The 24,563-nt window shown below is 45.7% G+C and overlaps 2 protein-coding genes across 7 annotated transcripts in view; one reads left to right on the top strand and one right to left on the bottom strand.

The window, feature by feature from the left end:
* Window positions 1-24,563, top strand: part of MTUS2 (microtubule associated scaffold protein 2) — a 738,607-nt gene that overhangs the window by 300,820 nt on the left and 413,224 nt on the right. For 2 of the 4 annotated variants that reach the window (XM_069882854.1, XM_069882861.1), the window contains 3 exons: window positions 228-347; window positions 3,006-3,103; window positions 7,132-9,065. In XM_069882854.1, coding sequence (XP_069738955.1) covers window positions 228-347; window positions 3,006-3,103; window positions 7,132-7,348 — 435 coding nt within the window. In that variant the 3' untranslated portion in view covers window positions 7,349-9,065. Of the gene's footprint in view, window positions 1-227; window positions 348-3,005; window positions 3,104-7,131; window positions 9,066-24,563 lie in introns of those variants that run through there. The other 2 variants (XR_011339664.1, XM_069882874.1) reach the window with 2 other exon arrangements.
* SLC7A1 (solute carrier family 7 member 1) overlaps window positions 1-24,563 on the bottom strand; it is a 214,431-nt gene that overhangs the window by 153,925 nt on the left and 35,943 nt on the right. For 2 of the 3 annotated variants that reach the window (XM_069882942.1, XM_069882948.1), the window contains exons 8-12: window positions 23,258-23,360; window positions 21,780-21,991; window positions 21,300-21,448; window positions 19,772-19,880; window positions 17,268-19,039 (exon numbers count right to left, since the gene is read on the bottom strand). In XM_069882942.1, coding sequence (XP_069739043.1) covers window positions 18,930-19,039; window positions 19,772-19,880; window positions 21,300-21,448; window positions 21,780-21,991; window positions 23,258-23,360 — 683 coding nt within the window. In that variant the 3' untranslated portion in view covers window positions 17,268-18,929. Of the gene's footprint in view, window positions 1-17,267; window positions 19,040-19,771; window positions 19,881-21,299; window positions 21,449-21,779; window positions 21,992-23,257; window positions 23,361-24,563 lie in introns of those variants that run through there. The other variant, XR_011339673.1, reaches the window with a different exon arrangement.

The following is a 24,563-nucleotide window of genomic DNA, read 5'->3' as shown; positions in this document are numbered from 1 at the left end:
TCCTTCTAGCCATGAGATTGGTCAAAAGAAAAGCACTGTTGCCTATCCAGCCACAAGGATGGCCTAGGAGAGTTATCAGGGTTCAGATGGGCTGGGGAGGCCTGAGTCCTGTTGTTTTTCACATCACTGAGACTTCTAGACCACTGGGTATGTTGAGGAAATTTTATCTTGTGGCTAAAGGTGCATTTATGGCTGACAGATGTCCAAATCACTGGTGTGTTTCCTAGATGGTACAAGCTCCCTATCTGCACTTAGAAAAAGATCTGATGAGCTTAAAACATATTCTGGAAATGAAGAACTGTCAGATTCACCAGCAGGAGATTAAGATTATTGAGCTAGAGAAACAGGTGAGTTTTCATTTTTCCTGCAGAGGATACATCACAGAGGTAATAAAGTAAAAGTTTGGTTACAGAAGGTGAACTTAAAAGGGGTGAGAAAACCCCAACATGCTATTGGGGTAAGACACAGTATAAGATGTTCATAAATTGCTATAAGTTCTGTTGTTCCATTGTCAACCTACACAGCTGCTTCTACTCTATCATGTCCCAGATTTTCACTCCAAAGTTGGAATCTTTTCCCATCACATCACCTACCCATGATACCCTTGATTTCTCTCACACATCCATTGATCTGTATTGCTTTTTCATGCCTTACCTGCTTAGCCTACTAAGTCAGACAGTGAGGCAAGTGGTGTAGGAATAATGGAGGAAGATCTTTGTGTTACTCAGGGCTCCAAGTACTCCAGATGGCACCATACACGCCTACAGGAGTCGAGTAACCATTTAGGGCTAGAGAAGGAAAGTGGAGGAAGATTGAGCCATGTGTGTCTTGCTACTACTCATGCAGGCATTTAGGGAGCTCCCAGCAACAAATATGAATTGGCAATATTCAGCAAGTAGTCCCTATCAAGGCAGGAAAGCTCTCTCCAGCCCTGAAGTAACGCTTTTCTGCAGCCTTCACTGTTTTCTCATCCTTTGCTTGTGGGGAGACCTAACAAAGAACTCCCCAGTTCACCATCAATTACATTTTTATTGGAAAGGGGATTCTTTTTTTTAAGACAGAACCTACAGTGACAACGAACTTACACTGTAGTGGCAGAATGAGGCACTACTTCAAAAGTGGAGCCAGGACAGCTGGTTCAGCACAGCGTTCAGCAAGATTTGTTTCCATTTATGGGGAAATTCAAGAACTTGTGATTATTTTGCTGAGCAGATGCTTGAATATGTGGATGTAGAGAAAAGTGCCTCTTTACAACCAACGCTTGTTAACCGTGCTCCTTCCGACACGCTGCTCCCGAAGATATGCCAGCACCTCAAAATGTGCGATGGAGTTTTATACTAGAAAGAAAAAATCAAACCCAAAACCAACAGCCCCCATGATTCCTGGTCATTTAGCTGGTTTTGCTAATTAACTACATAACAGCACACAGCCCTGCTCCTGCCCTTTATAAAAGTAAAACACTGGGTCTACTGTGGTCCAAAGGCACAACTGCTTTGTGTTTAAAGATCTACCTTTTTAAGTGCCAGAACATCTACAGGGCACGTCCAAAGGCTCTGAAAGACTGGATGCCTCACAAGGGAGCAGGAGGGCATTTCAGAAACAAGGCCAGGCTTGGCTCTTTGTCTGCTGAAAAGGAGGCTGGAAATGAAGGAAGAAGGAGAGCAGAGGTATAGAGCGGGAATTGCAGTGGGGAGGGAAGGAAATAGACGGTTCTCCCTTGTTTCATGCTGTCATTGTTACTATGTATTAAAACTACTGAGGGAGCAGAGAAGGTGCCAATGATGTTGATTCCTCTTTCAGAGCATTTCAAAACGGAGCTAGAATTCTTGTTCTGCTCTAATTAAAGATACTGGGATAGGCTAGAATATCTGAGAATCAGGAGTATCCTTTATGGTAACCTGCATAGACTGGAAACCACTGCACAAAATTGATGCCTCTGCCATAAAGTGTGAGTTACTCCTAACTCCAGTGCACATCATTTTGATTCTTTATAAAAGGCTGGGAAATTCAATAACTAGGCTCACACAGACATAAGGTTACCCTCTGATATCTTGTTTTCTTACAAAAGTGTTGAATTCAGCAAAACTCAAAGTGCAGAAAAAGCAAGAACTAAGGTGATAAGTATGTCAAATAAAAAATTCCGGAAAAATGTGGCATATGAGGCTGTGACACATGCCTGTAAACATCTTACTGGTGTTTTAATACACTGTTATTGGCATCCTGAAACTCTATCCTTGAACTGTCCCGAGGAAAAGCTACCTATGCTTTGGGATAGAATTTATATCACTTAGGTTTAGTTTAAAGTTTAATGTAGTTTAAAGATAAATGTCGACTTCAAGCCTGTCATTTGAGCCTACACTGTCAGCAGCGGAGAGAAGTATCTCCAAAGGGTAGCCCACCTTGTGTGAATGCAGCAGGAGTCTAAGGCTGCTGCTGGACATAATCATAATGTCCTGGAGGGTAAGTCTTTCCTCCCCATAACTGGGAATTCATAATCCTAGAGGTTGCACACCAGGTATTTATGTCCAATGAGGTTAGTTGAGCTGGATGATACATGTAATACCACGTTCACAATCCTTCATCGCTGGACTGACCACTCACACCACAGTATCCTTTGCATGATGGGCATCCCCATGCTCCCCAAGTGCCACCAGCTCCCCATCCAAGTGCAATAGCTGGTAATGCTGACTCCCAAAGGATGAAGAGACACCACCAAGAAAGATGTTTTATTTGTGCTGGACAAGACTAAGACCTTCCTCCTCAGTTAGAAGCAAGGACTAGTTCAGCTCTGCCTCTGCTCAGTGCTCTGCTGATGATTCCACTTACTTCACCAGTATGATGTTGTGTGAGTCAGATCTCTAAGTCTCAGCTGCAGTCAAGATGACCATGTCCATCTATCCTCAAATTTTATAAGTTGCTCTAGGGACAAAGATAAAGAAAAAAAAAATTCTCTTGGATCAGGTGTTGGACTTCCTTCAGACTTAATAAATCTTCTTTTTTTGCAGGCTGAGAAAAATTTAAAACTGGAAGAAAAAATCACCATGCTGCAACAGCAAAATGAAGAACTGAGAGCCAGGATTGAGCAAAATACTATCATAACAAGGTTTGTGCTGATATTTGCAATCTGTCTGAACTTGAAACAAAACTACAGGTCTTAACTGCCCAAGGCGGACACTTATTTCAGAAGGGGAGAAACTTATTTCCTCCTGAAAATGTATTGGTGTCCAGGTAAAGAGTCAGTGCCCCGAGATCTGCTAGTCAGTGGGTAACAAAGATGGGAAATGGGGCAATTTCAGGAGACATAAACTAATGATGCCACTGACACCCAGGTGGGGTTATGCTTTGGTGAGTTTTTTCATCTGCATTGTATGTTTGCACCCTTGTTGCAACTTGACAAGAGTGACAAGGCTTCTTGTGTTAGGTGACACAGAGAAAGATAGGACAGTCCCTATCCCAGAGAGTTTGTAGTCTGCTGTAAGGCAAAAGACTGCAGGTAGAGGAGGTACCAGAGGGAGATGCTAGAGCTGAATTTGTCCCAACACACCAGCTTCCTACCTGTCATTGTTACCAGAGATGCTGCCACTGGCCTAAAATACAGTTTAAGTTTTAGCTGACTTTAAAGTTTCAGTGCCTTCAGCATTAATTTTAAGGGTTTTTTTTTTCTTATGTCTCCTTCATTAACCATTCAACTACCGGAAAAAAATCTGTCTTGTATGTAGATGCTTTTAAAAGGCAGCATTGCTTGAACTAACATTCAGGTTGGGCTGAGGATGGTGATTCATTTCACCTGATTGTAAATACCTGTAACACACACGTCTGAGATGGGTGTCCACAGCTTTTCTGTGTTTGGGGAATAAAACCAGGAATTCTTAAGGTCTGGTTCATTAGACCAGTTTGAGACACTTGCTTTTGGGCTGGATGAATTGTGGTCTGGAAGTGGCAATCTCTCACCATGTCTGTGACAGCAACCAAGGTACCTGGTTTGGTGCTTGGCATCCGCATCACAGCCACCTGCCTCTGGCTGGGCAAGTAGCACCCTCCTCTCCCTGCCAGCATCTGGCTGCAGTGCTTTGCTTCTTGTCTGTAACTACGTAGGTGTTGGTTTTGAAGAACACCTTCTGAGAGAAATTCTGAATTTGAGGTCAGCCTGGAAAGTCAAAGTTGAGGACAGTCATTTTCAACATTAAAAGTTTGGGGACAGCTATAAGGATAGCGTCAGCAGTTTAAAGACAGAGTTATTAAAACATAGATTTCCTGACAGCATTAGCCATCCCAACTGCTGTTTTCTGTTGCACTAGCACTGCCTGGGAAGCGACGCCTGAATGAGCTGAGGGAGCTGCCCTTACTGGGGAACAGCGTGTATTACGGCTATTTCTGGCAGTTTGCAGTTTGAGTGCCGCGTGGCTGTGTGAGCCCAGCAGCGGTGACAGGAGGGAAGGGAGCAGAAGGAATGGGAGCCAGAGCAAAGGCAGCCTTTGCAGCACAGCCAGGAGGGGTGTCCCACAGGCACTGGGGAGCTGAGGGGTGATGTTTCAAATCATAGCCAAGGACAGGTACAAAGGAAGAGAGAAGAGCCTTACACATAGATCATGCACCAGCTGTGGATACAGGAGCTCCCCAGAGCCACTGCTGGGACTTCCCAAAGTGTTTGAATAAATCATCTGACTTCCCAGCATCTTGAATTTTCCCTCCAAATCAACCAGCATTTTTTTTGTCCTTTGGACTGGGGATGTTTGAAGAATAATAGCTTCCAGCACCCCAGAGATGAACATGATGAAGAGTGTGTCTGGTGTCTGTTGGCATAGCCCAAGTGGCTTTAACATGAGTTGAGGGCACAACTCAAGCAGCTTATACTGCATTTGATTCATGTCAGCGTGACCCTGCAGACCTCTGTGGTTTTATGGCTGTGATTTGTAAAACCTGGCAGAGAAACACATCTGGTCATAAGTCTGCAGTGCTAGGTATAAAGGTTTCCCTAGATGAGTTAGATCTAAAATTGGAACATATAACTCAAGATACAAACTTACATAGAGAGAACACATTTGCTTTTACATTGCTTCTCTTCTTCTGCCTAAATGATGAAGAGGGGCGGAATGGGCATCTGTATCTTTTACAAGCAGCAATGCTGCGTCAGTCCATCTCCCTCCCCGCGGTGCAGCAGAGGCAGATACAGGTTGGCTGAGCTGAAGGCAGAGGCTTTGCTGAAGGATGTCAGCACTGCTGGCTGTGCGAGCTGCCTGTGTCTCTTGTGCGGCATGAAGCTGCCTCTGCCTGTGTCCAGTCATGTCACATCAGGTGACACAGTGCAAATTCCCAGTGCAAGGCTCAAGTGATTAGCGCGTGCAACGCTGCATGAGGTGTACGCAGGCATTTGGCTGCAAGGCTCTTCTCTGCTCAAACGTCTCCCTACTTACCTACAGGCCATGCATAGAACTGCCTCTGCCAACAAATTGCAGTGTGTATTAGTGCTGCAAACACGGTTGTGTGAGAGGCTTCAGAGGATACTGATACCGTGCATCCTACCATCCCTCTAGGAAGCAGCATTAAGTCTCCAATGTAAAAGAGGCTGATATGTGCTGATGAGCTGGAGGCTGCGCTTACCCTCTGTCCAAACAGAGGAGGGAGCTGAGACCTTTGCCATGCTCTGAGGTCTCTGCTGGTGTGACTAGACTGTTCCCAAAGCCCAGATGAACTTTACAAGCCAGTCACACACTAAGAGCCACACAAAGGCAGAGAAGGCATGCTTTTTTTAATTATTATTATTATTTTCAATGAATGCTGGCTGGAAAAGGATGTCATGGGGCTTTGTGTATAACTCCTATGGCCTGTCTTGTTAGACGCTGTGAAAGAAGAAGTAGTTCCATGTCAAACAAGAGATTCCCTATAGAGGTATTTGTTCAAGGCGAACTCCCATGTGGACTTCCTTGTTCCTGTTAGACTGTGAGTTTATCCTGTAACTGGTTCCCCAATGAGACCATGAATAGGATTTTCCTCCTCTACCAGGCAAGCAGCTTTCTGAAAATTTCTGCCAACTTGTGTTTTTTAATCCTTCAACTCTGCTAACCATGGTTCAAAACTTTCAGGGAGTGGAGGAAGAACACACATATTATTGATTACCTGAGCTCCATTTCAGTAGGAAGTGAGGTCAAAAAAACCCCAGAAATTCTTTTAAAATGTTTTTTAAATAAAATCATAAATGTCAACCCCACCCTCTCAGAGACTTTTGATGACACAAAGATTGTGGACCAGTGGTCCATGACATCTGCTATGGGCTTCAGACTATACCCAGAAAAGGAGTGGTGCAGAATTTCATGTAGGGATCCAAAATCCACACCCAGTTGCTGCTAAACCCTGGAAATACCTAGCAGAGAGGTTAAGTGCCTCCCTTTTTATCTCTGTAAAATTCTAAGTTGCCGGTAAATCAGGTTAGGTACATGCCCAGAGCTGCCCCTGGCTGATCACATCAGGACCTGGCTCCTGCTCAAGTGTAATGGGGCTGCGGCAGCCATGTATTCCCACATGCATCTTTTGGGACCGTGGTGTTGCTAACACACCTCGATCAGATCCCATAGTCTGCCTGCACTGCCCCATTTCTCTTAAAACCAGTCATCCTGCATTTTTTTTTCTGCTTCAAGTATACAAATAAAGAAACAAATACGCTATTGTTTTTCTTTTAGGAATTTCAGATTTTTACTCTGTTGTTCATATAGGGTAATGGCCATTTCAAAAGCGTCTGGAGTACGTGGTCAATGCACAAAGCCCTTGGCACCTTTGCATGCTGTGCATGATGCTGACAGTTGTGTGAGGCCACAGAGCAAGCTGGGGTGCATCTCACCTAAGCTTTGGCAGCTGAGCTGCCTCAGAGAGGTGTAGAGCAGACAGGCACATCTGGAGGCGGAGTCAGACATTGGGAGGCAGGGATGACTTGTGGAGGTGCTTTTCTCACCTGGCAGTCAGTGCAGAGCCCCAGGGACAACTGTGCCCCAGCTTCAGCAGCTGAGCTGCAGCACTAGGGGCAGGTGGATGGGATGGAGGGAGGTTCTTGGGCTCCTGTCTGGCCTTGCCTCTTGTGCAGCGCTGGCTGCTTTAATGCCGCTGCCTTCACAAGTGTTGTCCTGCTTCCCTCTCCAGACAATTGTCAGAGGAGAATGCTAATCTTCAAGAATATGTTGAGAAAGAAGTGGAGGAGAAGAAGAGGCTCAGCAGGACTAACGAAGAGCTCCTCTGGAAGCTGCAGGAGGGAGATACCACAAGCCCCAAGAAACTCGCACCCACATCGCCCACTTCTCTTTATCAGTGCTCCTCAGAGGGCTTCTCTCCAGCAAAAGTCAGAACCTTGCGGCGATGATCCAGCATGTTGAAGGTCCCCTGCCTTTTCTGTATTTCCAGTCTGCTAAGTGTTACTATCCAAGGAAGTATTAACATCAACAGGCACCCAGGGCTTGTGGCTGCAAGCATGCTCAGTGGCCATATAGCTTTATACTAGGCAGGGTGCTCTTATAGTTCCCAAATAGGAGCTCTTGGTTCTGACATGTTGATTAGGGTACCAAAAAAGATAGGAAAAAGCTAGGACAGCAGCAGGTTAGGATAGCAAAATGTTTAGTTTGATGTGTTAATGTTTTACCTATGGTTAGAGCCAAAAGCTGGAAAATACTATATTAACGGTTCATCAGAATGAACTTTTGCTGCAGTATTTCAGGTTAGTTACAAATACAGTTCTAGTTGTGACTGTTTCTGTATATGTGTCTGTGTTTATATACATGTATGTATTGTACCTTTATACCTATATATAGACGCACACACATATATATGTAGTTGAAAATGCTCTGAATTGCATTTTTTTATATTATTGGATACTACTAAGTGCTGATATATTTTCATTACAGTCAGCAGTTTTCTAACTCGTGCCTAAGACTTGTATCAAAATAGAATGCATTTCTGTTTAGCCTCCCAGGAATATTTATACCCAACCTAAAAGAAAGGTACACAGAAGTAGAAGCGCCTTCCAAATTACCACCAAGTGGTACTCTATGTAACATGAACACCAGCGACTTTGAAATTCTGAGACAGTACTGCCTTTGAAACCATCACCTTTGCATTGAACACCAGATAAGATACACATACCATTCACTGCTTTTGAACTCTTAGCATCGATATTGTAAGTGGAGATAGGCTAGAGATGAGAATCATAGAGTCATAGAATCATAGAATAGTTTGGGTTGGAAGGGACCTTAAAGATAATCTAGTTCCAACTCCCCTGCCATGGGCAGGGACATCCCACTAGATCAGGCTGCCCAAGGCCCCATCCAACCTGGCCTTGAACACCTCCAGGGGTGGGGCATCCACAGCTTCCCTGAGGGTTTTAGCAAATTCGATAGAGGTTACTGGTCAATGTGTTTAGTGTCTTTAAATCCTAGTTATATCTTATCTTAGTTTACATCTTTCTGGTTTGAATACAATCAAATCTCTGGCTGTAGGTTCCTTTCCATTCTGATTTATTTCAAGTCCCATGAGTAAGAAGCAGAAAATGAATTGTTTATCCTTGTTGATCTTTGCCGGCCAAGAGATTTTTGGTATTATTATGAGATACCAGGCACCTGCTAGGGGTTTAGCCTCCTCCCATCTGAAACACCAAACAGACCACATGGGCACATGGGTGCCCACTACATGGCTGCAAATGAGGTCAGAATTTCTTTCCTTCCACATACATGTATTATTTCACATTGCTAAAGCTTACCCAAAGTTACAGAGCACTTTTAAGATTCATGGAAAAAAGTGGATAAACTACCTTTAACTTCCTTACCTAGAAGCAAAAAAAATTCACCCAGGCTTGGGTGATCCTCACTTGAGGAGGTGGTGAGGTGGAGGAGTGGCTGGGGTGGGACGGGCTGCAGGGGTCTCGCGGGCCCTGCTAGCAAGAAAAATACATCCCCTAGTGCAATTTAGAAAATAGAGATCTGTGGGATGCTTTTCTACCCAGCTTGGGGCCAAGAGCCTGCGTGCATTCCTGCCCTGAGCACCAGGGCCAAAGCAAGAAGGAGATGGTACGTGCAGTGAATCCCTGGGGTGCAGGAGGCTGCAGGGAGGGTGACTCTCCTACCTGGGGGTGGGGTGACACCAGCATACCTTGCATGAGCAAAGGTGGGATTGCACAGCCCTGCTGTACTGCTCAGATGGGAACTGTGCTTCAGCTTTCCTGGGAAGTACTCAGGATTCACACTGCAGCTTAGATACAGCTTCAATCACTGTCAAAGCACCTGTGGCCTGTTTCACAGCGTTAAAACAAAAGGTGATTTTTTTTTTTCTCTTTTTAGAGAAATTTATTTTTGTAGCAGCTTTTGCATGATACTGTGATTCTGACTGAACTGAGCATCTTGTTAGAATAGATCATACCACACTACCACTGTTGAAATGCTTTACTAGATTTTAGTGTGTCCAGCAAGTAAAACCTGAAAGTAGGATAGGTACCTAGCACATATGTGCACACAAAGCCCCTCCCTGCCAGGTACAATTTTAATCACTTTCATATTTGCTAAGTGCACAGCTATCTGCAATACCTAATGCATTGTCATGTTTTAGTCTGCCCATATAATTCTGATACAGCGAGATTGCAGGATTATAGAATTGTTTGGGTTGGGGAATCTTCAAAAATCATCCAGCTCCAACCCCCCTCAACTATGGATAGAGACACCTTCTAGAAGGTCAGGTTGCCCAAAACTCCATCCAGCCTGACCTTGAACAGTTCCAGGAGTGGGACATCCACAGCTTCTCCAGGCAACTTATTACCGTGCCTCACCACCCTTACTTACTTCCTTCCGTATGTCCAATTTAAATCCACTTCCAGTTTAAAACCATTACCCTTTGATCTGTCACCACAGAACCCAGGAAAAAAGTCTCTCTTCATCATTCTTATAGGTTCTCTTTATATATTGAAAGGCTGCAATAATGTCAACCTGGAACCTTCTCCAGGCTGAACAACCCCAATTCTCAGTCTTTATTCATATGAGAGGTCTTAGAGCCCTCTGATCATCATTGCGTCCCTCCTCTGGACCTGCTCCAGCAGGTCCTTGTCTTTCCTGTGCAGAGGACTCAACAGCTGGACACAGTTATCCAGATGAGGTCTCACAAGAGCAGAGGGGCAGAATTACCTCCTTGACCTGCTGGCCATGCGTCTTTTGATGTAGCCCAGGATACAGTTGGCTTTCTGGGCCATACATTGATGGCTATGTCCAGCTTTTCATCCACCAGTACCTCAAGTCCTTCTCAGCGAGGTTGCTCTCAATCCGCTCATCCCCCAGCCCATGTTTGTGGTTGGGATTGCCCCAAGCCACATGCAGGACCTTGCACCTGCCCTTGTTGAACCTCATGAGGTTTGCACAGGCCCAGCTCTCTAGCCTGTTGAGGTTCCTCTGGATGGCATCCCTGAGGTTGCCAACCACACCACTCAGCTTGGTATCATCTACAAACTTGCTGAGGGTGCACTCGATCCAGCTGTCTGTGTCATTGATGAAGATACTGAAGAGTACTGGTCCCAGTACAGACTCCAGAGTGTGACACCACTTGTCACCGATCTCCATTTGGACACTGAGCCCTTGACTGCAACTCTTCATATACAGCCATCGAGTTATCTCCTTATTTATTGAATATCCCATCCATCAAATCCATATCTCTCCAATTTAGAGAGAGGGACATTGTGTGGAACTGTATCAAAGGCCTTTCAGAAGTCCAGGTAGGTGACATCAGTTGCTCATCTCTTATCCACCAACACCATCTCTCTGTTGTTGGCCACCAGATTAGTCAGGCTGACTAGTCAGTCAGTCAGCAGTTTCTAGGTTCCTCCTTTTTAACTTTTTTAAAAATGGGTGAGAGAATACAATCAGAGTTGTTACCATGATGCTGATCTAAACTTTTCCGTGCTAAACACTAGAGCGTATTACTGGCCCAGAGTGGGATGGCTGGGCCTGTCCTCTTCTAGCTTATTCATTCTTTTCCTCTATTTCTGGTGCTTTCCTTATCACTTCGCTGGTTTATGTTCATATGCAAGAAATGCTTCCAGCAGTGAATTGGGAGTGGGGCTTTTATGGTGGGAAAACTGGGACCGATCCCAGCTCCACCATTATTTGGTACCATTGCCAAACCCTTTCCCATCTAACTTTTGCCTCCCAGTCCTGCCTCTCACTGGTTTCTTCCTTGGTCTCTGGGACCTGCCCGATCATTAGCAAACTGCAGGAAGTTTTGCCTGTCCAGAAGGGACCCAGCAACCCATCCCTGCAGGGGGTGTGAAGGGTGGTTCCTTCTGGTGCAAGCCCAGAAACATGGATTTCTGCCCCCCAAAAATGATCATTCCTTTTTCCTGCTCTTCCCCTGCCCTGCCCCTCCTTGTCTCTGCATGCTGGAGTAAGTGTGGAGGGGGATGGAAACCCCTTGAGTGCATGGCCGAGCCATTGACCCCGGCTCTCCGCAGGGAGCTCTGACCGTGCAAGGTAAGCTTAGCATTCCCAGAGATGTGGGAATCTCTAATTCTTGCTCCTTGGCCACCCCAGCTCGAAGATAAGCAAGAGAAAACTTTTGCTTCTGAGGGACTGGAGATGTCCTGAATGCCACAGTCAGTCGCCATCAGGGCTTTCCTGTTCCCCAAGGTAGGGTGGCCACCTGCAGGACAGGGTATGCTGCCAGTGCTGAGTTGGGTTTACTGCCCCTACGTCTTTGAAAGGGATATGTTTGAGCTGGTTAATCTTTATTCAATGCAGAAGGCTGCAGCAACAATAAAAGCAGCCTGCAGTTGCTCCAAAGGGGCTTCAGAGACCGGCATCAGGAGCAGGTAACAGCCGTGAAATGGCAGGATAGCCAGCAGGGAGCGAGGGGGCATGGGGAAAGCTGCAGGAAAGTGCCAGTATTCTGTAGGAAAGCACCATTGACCTTGTAGGGAGACCTCCTGCAGCTGCCGGCACACGGGGGTATCTCAGCAGGTACGCAGTGGCAAAGACCTGCAGTGGTGGTGGATGTGGGGGAGGAAAGGAAAAACTATCAAGTGCAAAATCAGGTATTTTATGTCTCTGCACTGATGGTGGTTGTGTCCCATGGACACGCTGAGGAGCCTCTGTACAGTTTCCCACGCAGCAGGAGTTCTGTGGTCCCGTTTACTATGTGGCTAATGATTACAGGAAGAGTTTGTATTATTTCAGTTATGATGTACAGATAAGTGTAATATATTCCTGATAATAAACACATGCGCCAGCGCACATATGGGCCGACGCATACAAACCCATGTCTCCTGCAGTGCTTTCTGTATGCCTGTACACACAGAAACCAGACTAAAGGGTAAAGACCGAAGCGAGACAGCCATGCAGCCTCCTTGTAGTGGGGCTGGCTAGTTGGATTACCCGACTATGGTTCCCATGCTACAAATTGGACCAAAACTCTCACAGATTCATTTTCTAATGGTGCTTTCTGTACGGCTGGGGCTTCTGGGAGACCAGGGATCATGGTCTGCAATGTTTTTATGACGGCGTCCTGCTTCAGCATGCAGCAAGGCAAACATTTGCTGGTGGTTCAGGCACAGCAGCAAATGCATATGGTCTCCAATGTGCACAGTGTGCTGCCAACACCCATTCCCCTTGACCTGCTGTCTCACTGAGAGCACAGAGTTCCTCAGGTTTTGTCACAAGGATTAAAAAGAGGGTTGGGCAAATCCCACCTTGGAATGTGCCTGATGATTCTTCATTGCACCTCTGACTTGCTCAGCACAGATGATGTCGTGGAAAGAAGCAGGACTGAGAGAAGGAAAGCAGTGTTGGTGGGGCCACTGCCTCCTCTGTCGCACAACACGCCAGGAAGCTGCAGAGGACACAGAGACTCCTCCTGCTTGGTGGTTTCAGTGTTCTTCTGCAGATCCAACGCTGGAAAACCCCACCAGCAGAACTCCTCATTCCTAATTTCCTGAGACAAGCATAATTTGCAATGCCAGCAAAACTTACACCACCTGCATAAATTTTAGGTAAACTGCAGGCCAGTAAAAGTCCCACTCAATACCTGAACTGGTACTAGAAGACAGGGAGAGACTCATCTCAACGTCAGCAGCAAGAAGCTGAAGAAGCTGCTCTGCGCTGAGCATAGACCCCAGCCTGCTGCAAGTTCCCCAAATTCTGTATCATCCCAGCGGTCTCAGCAAACCCAAAAGACAAGGGCAGAGTTAACACACGCATCTCCCAGAAGAAGGGCTCTCCTGCAGAGATCGGGACACTCAGCAGGTGTTGGAACAAGGTGGAAGACGGAGGAAGGCTTGCAAGTAAGGGCAAAAACCAGGCGTCATTTATTTGGGTATCGAGAAAAATGTTTTAATGCTGTACCACAGAGTTACAAGTGAATTTCCAAATTCCAAAAGCATAGTTCAGGGAAGAAGTGTTCAGTGTCGCCAGGATAAAAAGTAGTTGCATACCCTTGGTGTGCTCTGGTGGCAAAGTTCACATTTTAAAACTTAAGGCTTCAATTGCTTACATGAACACAATAAAAAAAAACAATCCAGAAAAATCAAACCAAAACAAAGATTAAAAAGATTAAAAATAGATTTATTTGCAGAACAAGCATTAAAACTATTTCTCACGCCCGTAAGAAATTCTGAGAAATCATTAGGAAAATAGACCATCAAACAGACAACAGAAAGATATTTACATTTTGCTTAACAATTAAAAAATAAAAATATACAGACTCTTCAGTGGCTTCAGTCAATAAAATCCCTTTGCTGACATGACCTAAATTCGCAGGAGGTTTGCTAGCACGCTGCCTCTGGGCTGCATGCAGCTCCTCCTGCTCCTTGCACCCAGCGCAGCTGGAAGGCACCAGGCTGCAAGGAAACCCTTCGCTCCCCAACATCTTGAAAGCACGAGTCGCTGCCAAAACCCCTGCCTCACATGGCGTTGAGAGGAACAGGTGCCCCTCGCTGGCTGGAGCCTGCCAGGTCTCAGACAAACCTTGTGTCTTGAAGCGCAAGCCAGGAGCAAATACCCTGAGAAAAATCGAGGTCTGGCTTTTGCTAGCAGAGACATTCCTGGATCATCTGTTTCCCGGCTGGGTGTCAGACACACCACGGGACCCCAGTTGTGACTGTAATTTAGAGTGTAAGGCAGCCTGGGAAGGGGTTGTGGGGGAGGCATCACTGCTGGAGTGGGAAATAAATGACAAACCGTGCAGTAAGGCAGCTTTGCCTTCATCTTGCTTTTGGAATGCAGGCACACCAGCATGCCAGATCCGGCTGATGGCCCCATGGGAAGGGGAGGTGGCTGTGAGGGCAGTGTCAGCTCACCGTGTGTGTGTGTGTGTGTGTGTGTGTGTGTGTAAGGCTTAGCTTTGAACAAGAGCAATTACTTGGTAAGGGGAAGGAAGAAATGGAACCTCCCTGTAAAGCTGGGCCCAGTGGATGTCACAAGGTTATCCAACATTTTAGGAGGAGATGCTTTTTCTGCCAGAGGGAACGGGCTTCCCTTGAAAGAGGAGGCTGCTGAGAGGCACACATGCAGGGGAGGGACCGCAGGGAGCTTTCTGCAGGAAAACCAGCACCTCACCTCCTCCTCTCCTTCAAGGCAAGTCCCTCCACGTCTGCCAGATCTGCATGTCACCCTTCATTCACCTGGACCGATGACACCTTTGTATGTGGCTTTCTGGGGAGTATTTACAAAATCCCACTGGAATTCATTGGTATATAAAATGCAATCCTTACAGAAGCAGATTTTACTAAATATAATACCATATTGCTCTCTGGTCTCCAAGTTAGCAGGAGTGGAGGCAGAGGGCAGTGATAGGCACCCGCCTTACACTGAGTAAGAGTTTGTTTTTGTCTAGGGTGGACAAAGGGCGAGAGTGTTCACAGCAAGCACTGCTGGCTAAAACTTTACCTTTCCAAAACCCAGGCAATAAACAGCAACACACAGCATCAGCAGTGGCAGTGTTTTCCCTAGCAGGGTCCCCTGCAGCCCTCTTCCCTGCCAAGCATAAACTGCTCCTCTGAACGAGCAGCACTTGGTCTGTAGCACATCTCAGCCCCCATGATGCCCAGAGGGAGCTAGGGGGCAGCCCCACACCCTGTCGCACTGTGGAGCTGCCCAACACCCAGTGCAGGCGCTCACTGCCTAAACCAGCAACAAACTCCACCCCAAGGGATAAGAAAAGGGCAAAATGAAGGCAAAACCTAGGCAGTAATGATTTTCAGTGACCAAAGAATGAGAGTTGTATGCAAGTAAGCAAAAGCTAGTCGATTTTGCACAAAACAATTAATCTGGCAAGGGGAAGCTGTTTTGACAGCAGTTTTCCACTAAGAAAGGCTGGCTGGCTACATATCCAGTTTTTCTATATAACTGCACACCACAGCCTCGGTGCTGCACACCTCCACCTGCCACGCACCAGCAGTTGGTAGTGCCCTTCCAACACTTTTCCCGGAGGATTCCTCTCGTGCGAGCAGGCTGGGAGGAACCAAACACATTGAAAACAAGGTTAGTCCTTGGGGCCAGAGCCTTCTCTGAATCATCAGGCAGGCCACTTCTGTTGCGTCTCTCAACTTCAGCAGAAAAGGGTCTATTCTCACACCAAGCAAAGGTATCACTTCTCCATTCCCACCACTTCATACAGCAAAATGCTCTGCATCTGTACAAAATATTCCTGTAATAAAATAAAAACTGAACTATTTACACAAAGGAAAGCTCAAAAGAATGAAGGCATATGCCCACAACAGCAAAGCTATAGCAGCAGTTGCATGTCTTCAAAGATACCTGGCTTGATCTATGTTACATGCAGACATCAGCAGGGAGGCCAAGGAGACAGTAAAATAAAAAAAAAAAAAATAATTAAAAAATCCATCCATTCAGCGAAGTCCTCGACATTGTCTTCAAAAGATGCAAATTTTGCCTTTCAGCAAAGAAAGTGGTGGATGCAGCCTGGAGGGGATGGGGCAGGAGTACACAGCTGTGTCAAGCTCACCACTTCCCCACCAGTCTACTCCCCAGGTCCCATCATGTGAAGAGGAGACCAGGAGGTCTCCAGATCGAGCTGGACGTGGCAAAGCAGGCAGACAGAGAGCCACGGAGATACTTGAGCTTCCCTGTTACAGCACAGGGCTGTAGGCTCCCTCCACCTCTGTGTGTCTGGTGAAGAGCAACAAATAGCAAGAGAGAAGGCAGCATCCACCACCGAGGAGGGAACTGATGGGTTGAAGATGTGGAAGATGGGGCTAAATCCTCAAGTCCACCAGCAAATCTGCAGCAGGTGACTCTGAGGCTGGTACAGGTAACGGCAGATTTAAATACCAAATCTGGTGACAGAGAAAGGTTTTCCTGTGAACCTTTTCAGAGGAAAGGAAACTGAGGAAAAAATGACCTGCATCAGGACTTTCCCTTTCTTCTACATGCCGCTATTTTATGCCATAAAAACTGGAACAGTTATGGAGCATAAATACCAGGACAGACACCTAAGTAGACAACAAAAATAAGTTAACATTTATATAAAAAAAAATATAGCAAGTAATCTGCATATTTTAAAATAACTTTCTTTGGAAACACACTTCCAGTCAGAATTCACCCCCAGATGGTCATTGCTGAATGTCTTAATTGCTGAGAGCCTAGTACCCAAGGTAGGGAAATGCATCCTTACATTTTTGGTATAATGGTAAACTCAAAGGGGAGCAAAGTCTCTATCTTCTTCCATTCCCACAACACCTTCAGTGTTTTCGGGAGGCTATGGAGTGTGTAGAGCTTGCCTGCGTTAATCAAAATAGACCTCAACCTAGTGGCTTTTAATTTTTAAATTCATCTCTCCCTGCTTAAGTAAGATTTTGTATATGCACAAGGAGCAGAGGCTTGGCAGATGGTGAAGACTCAGCAACTGGAGCAGACTCAAACTTCATTTTATAGAGGAAGTGCACTCAAAACATCCTGAAATGCACCCAGAAGATAATGCACACATTGCCTTCACTCACTCCAATTCCAGCCCTGGAAAGATGAGCCTGCTCTCACTGTACTAGAAGGAGGCCAAGATGAAAACTCCTCAGTGAAGAGAAAGGCTATAACGTCCTTCTTGAACACCTGAGAGACACAGTCCATGGTCTGGCCGTGTAATTTATAAGATGGTCTGGCTCCTCTTTCTGCTACACCAGATGCCCAGTTACAGTCTGGTCATATTACATAGTGCGTTCTTCAGCTCTCCAACTGAACAATGAGGACAAGAGCCCATCCCTTCATCAGGGAGAACCATGCTGACAAACAGATTAAAGATTGTCTGGTGTTGAGAGGCAGCAGGAGGACACCCAGGACAGCATCCCCTCAGGCTGGGAGAAGGGATTTCTGCAGTATCTATTGAGGATGCCCCATCCCTGGAGGTTTTCAAAGTAAGCAGGACAGGTCTTCGAGCATGGGAGTTGGAACTAAGTCATCTTCGAAGGTCCCTTCCAACAAAAACCACACTGTGATGTTACAATTTGTTTTTCAGTACAAGCTGAAGCATGAATTTAAATCAGTGGCATTACACGGGCATGACCCAGCTTCCTGATGCTTTAACAAGCCTTTTAGAGTAGCAAATTTGGCTGCGGAAAGGTATTAGAGAGAATTTTTAAAAAATTTCATCTTACAGCAAAATCAAGGCATTGCCAACCAAACAGAGACATTGGTCACATCTCCAAACTTCCCACCTTTCATGATGGCCACGCTCTGGAGATGATCTCCAGCCTCGAAGGTAAAGCTCCTCTCAGCAAGCTGGAGCCTGGAGCTTGGAGATGTTTTCTGGGCTGCACACTCTTCTGGGACCACTGGGAGGGAGGAGTCTCTGCACACCCCCACAGCCCTCCCATGGGCAGAGGCAGACACCAGGCACTGCTCATGGGTGAACTTCTAGCCCCTGAGGTTCTTCCTGTGCTTCCCCTTCCTAAGGCAGATATGTGGTCCACCCACCAATACCAAATCAAGACTCACGGCCAAATTCTTTGCTAATAACACATGACTGGCACACAAAACTGATGCAGGGAGAGGAAAAAAAAACGGCCCTGCTTCTTGTCAGACCTAGGCTTACTTCTGACAGCCACTCCACCACTGCAGCCATGCCTGGCTTCCGAGGTGAAGAGGTAGGACGGCTCTTTGGAGACACCTTTTCATGCCATTCAAGTACTTACACCAAATAGTTCTATGGCTACATCTGGCAATCCCTCTGCTGCGCATAAAGTTAGCAGAAACATCTGCTAGCATTATCTGCGTGCTGGCAAATGACCATTCACCTAAGAAGCAGCAACAATAAACCCTCCCAACATTTTGCAGCGGTGATGCAGTTTAAAGCATACGAGTAAGTAGTTAAAAGAAAGTCAAAAACAAGAACTATAAGACCTGATAAGCTAAAGAATGCAAGTCTTGCAGGTGCTTTCTTAAGCAGGTGAAAGTTGGTGTTTGGTGACAGCCTTTTTGTACATACACGAAGGGTACAGCTCACATCAGGTGAAGGACAGATCAGGTCTAAGCTTGACAGTAGCACTACAAAATCTGTTCCATGTATAACCAGGTAGAGTATCGGCAGGGAGGCAATTCCCGGGGCTACTGAAAGAAAGACCTTTATGAGGCCTGGTTTCATAGCAGCATTTAAGGTTAAATGGCACACAGAAGCAGTTTTCTTTCTACGCAGTGGAAAAAACAAACAGGAGAGGGAAAAAGGGAAGCGCATAGCCCCACATTAGCTGACAGTGTTGCTGGGAGTATGCCAGAGGTGTGGCTTTTTTCCTTGTGATCCCTTTTAACTGTGCTATCAAGCAAACTGCAAGCTGCAGCAACAGGGATGGGGAGTCCCGTGTTGCGCTTCCTTATTCCTGCATTACTGATTAACCAGATGTAACCTGGTTCAGGATCCCCGCCACAAAGCTTCCTTCACTGCAGCCATTCCCCAGTTGCCCATACGCGAACATGAAGTCATTTACAGCTGTCCAAACTAGCATCTGTGTTTCTCTCTGCATCTGCTGAGGTGGCATAGGTAGCTTCCACGCTATGCCATATTCCATAGGAAAAGTAGATGATAAAGCCTGTGGAAGCCAAGGGGAGAAGGCACTGTTAGGTCTGTAAGGTAACAGAAACCACTGCTCACACGCACCGACACAGGTTACACCAGGGGTAAGTCCAGACATCCTGATGGCTAATGTCTAGTGGAGAGCCACTACCTTTCATAGGAAAAAAAAAGCCCAGGCACCAGTCTTTAAAGGACAATCTATCCCAGCCCAAAATGGAGGCCTGATTAGAATAAACCTCTTTTGTTCTCCAGGCCATTCTTCCTCAGAGCTTCCTCTCTCCATTTCTGTGCCTACAGCATCCATTTCAGTAAAATACATCCACATTTGATGCTAATCTTAAACACTATTTGTTTCAATTGTATCGAATTCCCTGGACATTTCAGACAATTCAGCCTTCTTTGCATGGCAAAGCACCTCAGAATGGAGCTCAGCTCTTTCAGCTCCAGAAGGACAAGCCCCAGCATCTTGTAGTTCAAGGCCAGCCAACTAAAAACTTTGCACAGTTTCTTCCTGGCAACAAGACCTATAAGATGGCTCACAGGTTGTTGTTCTGTCTTCACAAAGGCTTCACGACCCTTGAATTTAAAACAAAGCTTGAGACACACTGCCTAAACTGCTTCAGTTAAGTCACTAGGATTGCCCTAGGATGGTAAGAGTGCAGAATTCCTCCTGGAATACTACGATAAATTTATGGTTAACAAAATCTAGCAACTTTGAATATAGCATTTTTAACTCGCTCAAACTCACCTATGAGCATCCAGATTGCAAACCGTATCCACGTGCCTATGTCTAGCTGCATCATGAGGTAAACATTCACAAAAATACTCAGAATAGGAAGAAGGGGCAAAAGAGGTACCTGAAAAAGAAAGAGGGATACATTACATCCACAGGGCAGATCAACGGGCAAAGAAGAACGTTACACCCGTTGTAAACAGGAAGTGATAGCTGTTACCCACTCTCCAGCTGCCAGATCTGAGAAAAGACAAGGTTAGGTGAAAATGCAGGACATCCCACCATGGGAGAGGCCATGGGAGTGAACAATGTTGTTCACTCATTTTCAGAATGGCTGTCTTTGTTTCGTGGATTTCAGCAGGAATACTAAATACTTTTGGGTGAAGGAGAGAGAGAACAGAAAAACCAAGGACTCCATCACGACAGGCACCTACTGAAGACCGGAAGAAGGTAAAGGGAATGTCAGGAGGAACCTGAAGAACTTCATCAAGAAGGTACCAAGGTAAATAACCAATATAAAGCAAATTATGTCAGACCAGAAGAAAATCAGGAAACATTATGAGACAAGTGCAACTGTTCCAAGAATGCCTTGGTCATCTGAAACACAAAGAAGAATGAGACAATAAAGCCAAAATGCAAAAATCAAAATATAAAGAAATAGCACAGGCATTTAAAGATAAAATCAGAAAGGCTAAATTATAACAATAGAAAGATTTGTGAATATGGTGAAACCAAGAGGAAAGTGAACTCCACTGCTTAGGAAAAAGGAGATTTACAAAAAGAAACAGGCTGAAATGCTGTAGGCCTTTCTTGATTTAACCTTCACAGAAAAAACATTTATGGTGAGCAGCTGTTCACATCATTAAAGAAACAAGGTGGGGACATAAATTCAAAAATGGAAGAATAATATTTTAATAAATTAGGCTTTGTCCAGTCAATAGGGACAAACAAAATTTCCCTAGGTGGGTGAATTATGTACCCAGAGATTGCAGAACCGATCTCTTAACTACTAACAGGTATCTCTGAGAGCTCTTGGTAGACTGGTAAGGTCTCTAAAGACTGGAGAAGGGAGACAAATTAGCTGTTAAAAAGAAATACAGAAAAACAACTGGGCAGCAAATCAGTCAGCCTTGGATTCCCAGAGAGATTTTAGAGAAACGTCACTACACAGTCAGGTTGTAACGTCTAGAGGAGATAAGAAAGAGCCACTACAGATTTAGCAGTGACAGGTATAATTTCTTTTTCTCAGACAAGGCGGTGGCTGAGGGGAAAAAAAGGAGGTAAAACATCCTGAGCATAAGGCAAAGGGATCTCCTCAGAAGTAAGTTCAGAAGATACAGCCTAGGTATCAGTTTCAAAGTTTTCTGCTCCTCAGCATTTCTGTTTCCACTTCTAAGACGATAACCCAAGATGAGCTGCAAACACTACTTTGGGCAACTCTGGTTGGATTAAATTGCTAAAATCCGAGAATTACTGAAAAACTGTAATTGAAGAGCACTCAAAATGAGAGCTCTTTTCTAGCTACACGTCCTATGACACTCACCTTAAAGGAGAGCTTGGTTTTGCTTTCAGGCTGTTTCCATATAATGAAGCTGATAATGAGAACAAGGATGGCAGCAATAATCCATACTGTCTTTATCAATATGCTTGGCTCTAGGGCAGTCAGGATACAGCTACCCACAATAAGGAAACCTGTGAATAGACACCAAAAGCTTGCTGATTCTTTTTTTTAGAAACAGGGCAGAAACAAAACTAAACCACAGGCAGGCAAAGCAGAATCTGAAACCTCCGCAAACAAGACAGCAACATACGAAAAAGTTAACTGTAAGAGATAACACCCTTCCCCCTGTACACCTGCATACACCCCCCATCTGTGGTGTTCTTTTTAAGTCATAAATTTAATCTGTAGATCTTCAGTTATTTTGGCCATTACAAGAGCTCACCGAAATTACAGACAGGAGGTGAACTTTCCCACAACAGTGAGTACAAGGACCAACCATCTGGCTCACTGCCCAGTGCTTACCAATGATGAAGGCTGAGACATTCACCACGGAGCCAGAGAATTTGGAAGGGTCTGAATTTAGGGGACACAGTATTGCTTTGAGGGAACACTTCTCCTCCTCTTCTGGCAGAAATCCAGCCTGCGACTCACTAGTGCTCACAGACTCATTGTTGTCCGTCTCCTCTGTTGTCCTAGCCATCTGGTATGCCAAATTAGGCTGCTCTGGCTGATACCTGGGAAAGACAAAAAGAAACAAAGAGAATATTGGTTTGGCACAGGGTACCGTTAGTTTAAAAGCCAGACAAACAGTGATGGCTGCACCCCAGATCACTATAGTGCCAGACTAAGAACACATAATGTCTATTCCCTTCTGATTTGGGGAAAAATTCAAGGAATAAAGCCACCATGGCAATAAATATAGTCAGCTCTTATCACCTACAGCTTGGCTGATATATCAGTGTTTTAAACTGAATAGTGCTCTTTCATAACCCTATCACTCGTGTCACCAAAACATGACTGGTGACAACAGTGAAGACCACAGAAGGAGGCAGCAGGGGGACAGACAGACAGTCATAACCGGGCTGCTACTTCATTAGGCAGCCAACAGGGCAGTCAAATCAGTTGCTTGGGCTGCTACGAGGCAGGCTGTCAGCTCTGCAAATCTATGATAAGGAAAATGCCACACAACAGGCACAGCAGCTTGAAAAAACAAATTAAGAAGCCCTTTCCAGCTGTATGGAGAACAGACAGCTGGGAAATTGTAGGAGAAGTAAGAAGGGCAAGGAATATCAGCAAGGATCTCAAAGGGGTAGGGTGGACAGCACGGGCACAGAGCAACAGCATTATAGTACAGCAATGGCCTTTCACCTGTTGCAAGATAGTTCTTAGTTCCATGCATTTGCTGTGAGCTTGTAAAAAAACCTCCACCAGACTCCAAATACATCACTGAACACGCAAAGTTATTTTCCAGTAATACAGTCTTCAAAATACAATCCTCATGAGGAGAGTGCTGTTCATGAGGTGCCAAGCAGTGAAGATGTTCAATTTTCAGCTTAGAATAGGGAAGCTATGGACTCTTCTAACACATATGTGCACTAAAGCACTGATCCTGCAAGCACATGCTCAGGTTTTTTGCTGCTGCTAGACTTTCTCTTGAATCTCCTCTCAAAAGTAGGATGACCTGGAACTGTATCTGCAGTGCAAACAAAAGTGATGACAATGTAGGCATCCAGGACCACCCATCTCTCATCCCTCTCTGGTGCCATATCTTCCAGGGCATTCAGGGCAGACTGCAGCAGAAGCAGCATGGACCAAGTTCAGAGGACCTCCTTGCAGGTCCAGCCAGCACAATCCCCCATGAGATTAAAGAAACAAGTTCTTCATATGCTTGTAATTGGAGATGTTCATGGTTTTATTTGGTTTGCGGAAACTATGAGGGCATCTGATCACTCTGTGGATTTCTGTCTGTGTGGCACAAGAGGCTGTTTTCACATGCATACCTTAGTACCAAAACGCAGGCTGCTACCAAGGAGTAAGCCAGGAGGGTCCCAATGGACATGAGATCCACAAGATCTTTCAAGTCGAAGAGAAAGGCCATAAGAGCTGTAGGAGGAGAGGAAGGCAAGACAGAGAAGAAAAAATCAGTAACATAGCTGAGCATGCGCATCTTGGGAGCATTAACAACAATGCAGCAAAAGTGCCACTGTTGCTCAGGAACTGGCAGGGAAACTCAAGCTATCTTGAGATGGGAAGGGGCAGGAATCAGTGCATGAATAGCCCTAGCCTTGCAGGATGTCCCAGCACAGCCTCAGTAGCTGGAACAAGAGGAATCATTTACTACAGTAAACGCCACCCTGTTTGCTTCATATGGGTATGTTCACCCAACTACCAGCAATGAGCAGGCATTTAAGCCACAGCCTTGTTGCTGGGGTCCCCTGGCACAGCCACAACCCCTAAGGCCACAATTACTTCCTGAAAATAGTTAGAGGGCATGGAGGACACGTAACACTTCACTGTGGTGTCTCAGCTCAGCTCGGGTGAAACCAGGCTTGTGCATGGAACGGGACCAAGCATCAAGGAGAGCATCTTAAGTTAGCATTCCTCATCCTGGGGCTTTCCAGAAAAAGGTAAAGACTGCCATCCTTTAGGCATTACCTTGCTTACACATCCTCACCAGGCAACCCCTGGCTGTACAGGCCTTTGTATAAAGGCCCTCAGAAGAAGAAAGTAAGCAGAGAACAGATGACATAGTTAGACACTCAGGTGATGCCACCACTCATATGAGAGCACAGAGATCTCATAGCTGAGCCTGGCCCAGCCTGTCCTCAAGGCACCACCTGGAGGCCCAAGAACCTTCAGGCTCAGCTGGCAAGTGCTGTCCCTGCAGCTTCATGTGTGCTTTGGTTGTAGGCACAACACACCACTATGAGGACACCTGAAGGGACTGCAAATAACGTCTTTGTACTTCATCTGGCCCTTTTTTCCCAGACTGGGCCCAAGACCATCTGAAGAGGAAAGTGTGAGGAGACTTCATGGGTCCCAGCAGCAGGAGCTGAGCCCTTTCATAGGAGCTCAGAGCAGCAGTTCAGCACCAACTCCCCAGTGCGGCACGTGCTCACACCAACAGCTTATCCTGCATTTGCAGCAGAAGGTAAAAAGGATGCACTCTCCTCTTTGCTAGGTAATGTGAGGAAGGGAGCGGATATGCAAAGATGGTAAGCCACTTGCCCTTGCCATCTGGGAGGCTTAATTCCCACATTCCTGGAGGGAGGACAGAAAAGGGGAGAACAAGACAGCTGCCAGCTG

Source organism: Phaenicophaeus curvirostris, chromosome 1, assembly GCF_032191515.1.
Source record: "Phaenicophaeus curvirostris isolate KB17595 chromosome 1, BPBGC_Pcur_1.0, whole genome shotgun sequence".
NCBI classification, from domain to species: Eukaryota; Metazoa; Chordata; class Aves; order Cuculiformes; family Cuculidae; genus Phaenicophaeus; species Phaenicophaeus curvirostris.
Note: the sequence above shows the minus strand (reverse complement) of the source record. Positions and strands in the feature narration are given on the sequence as shown.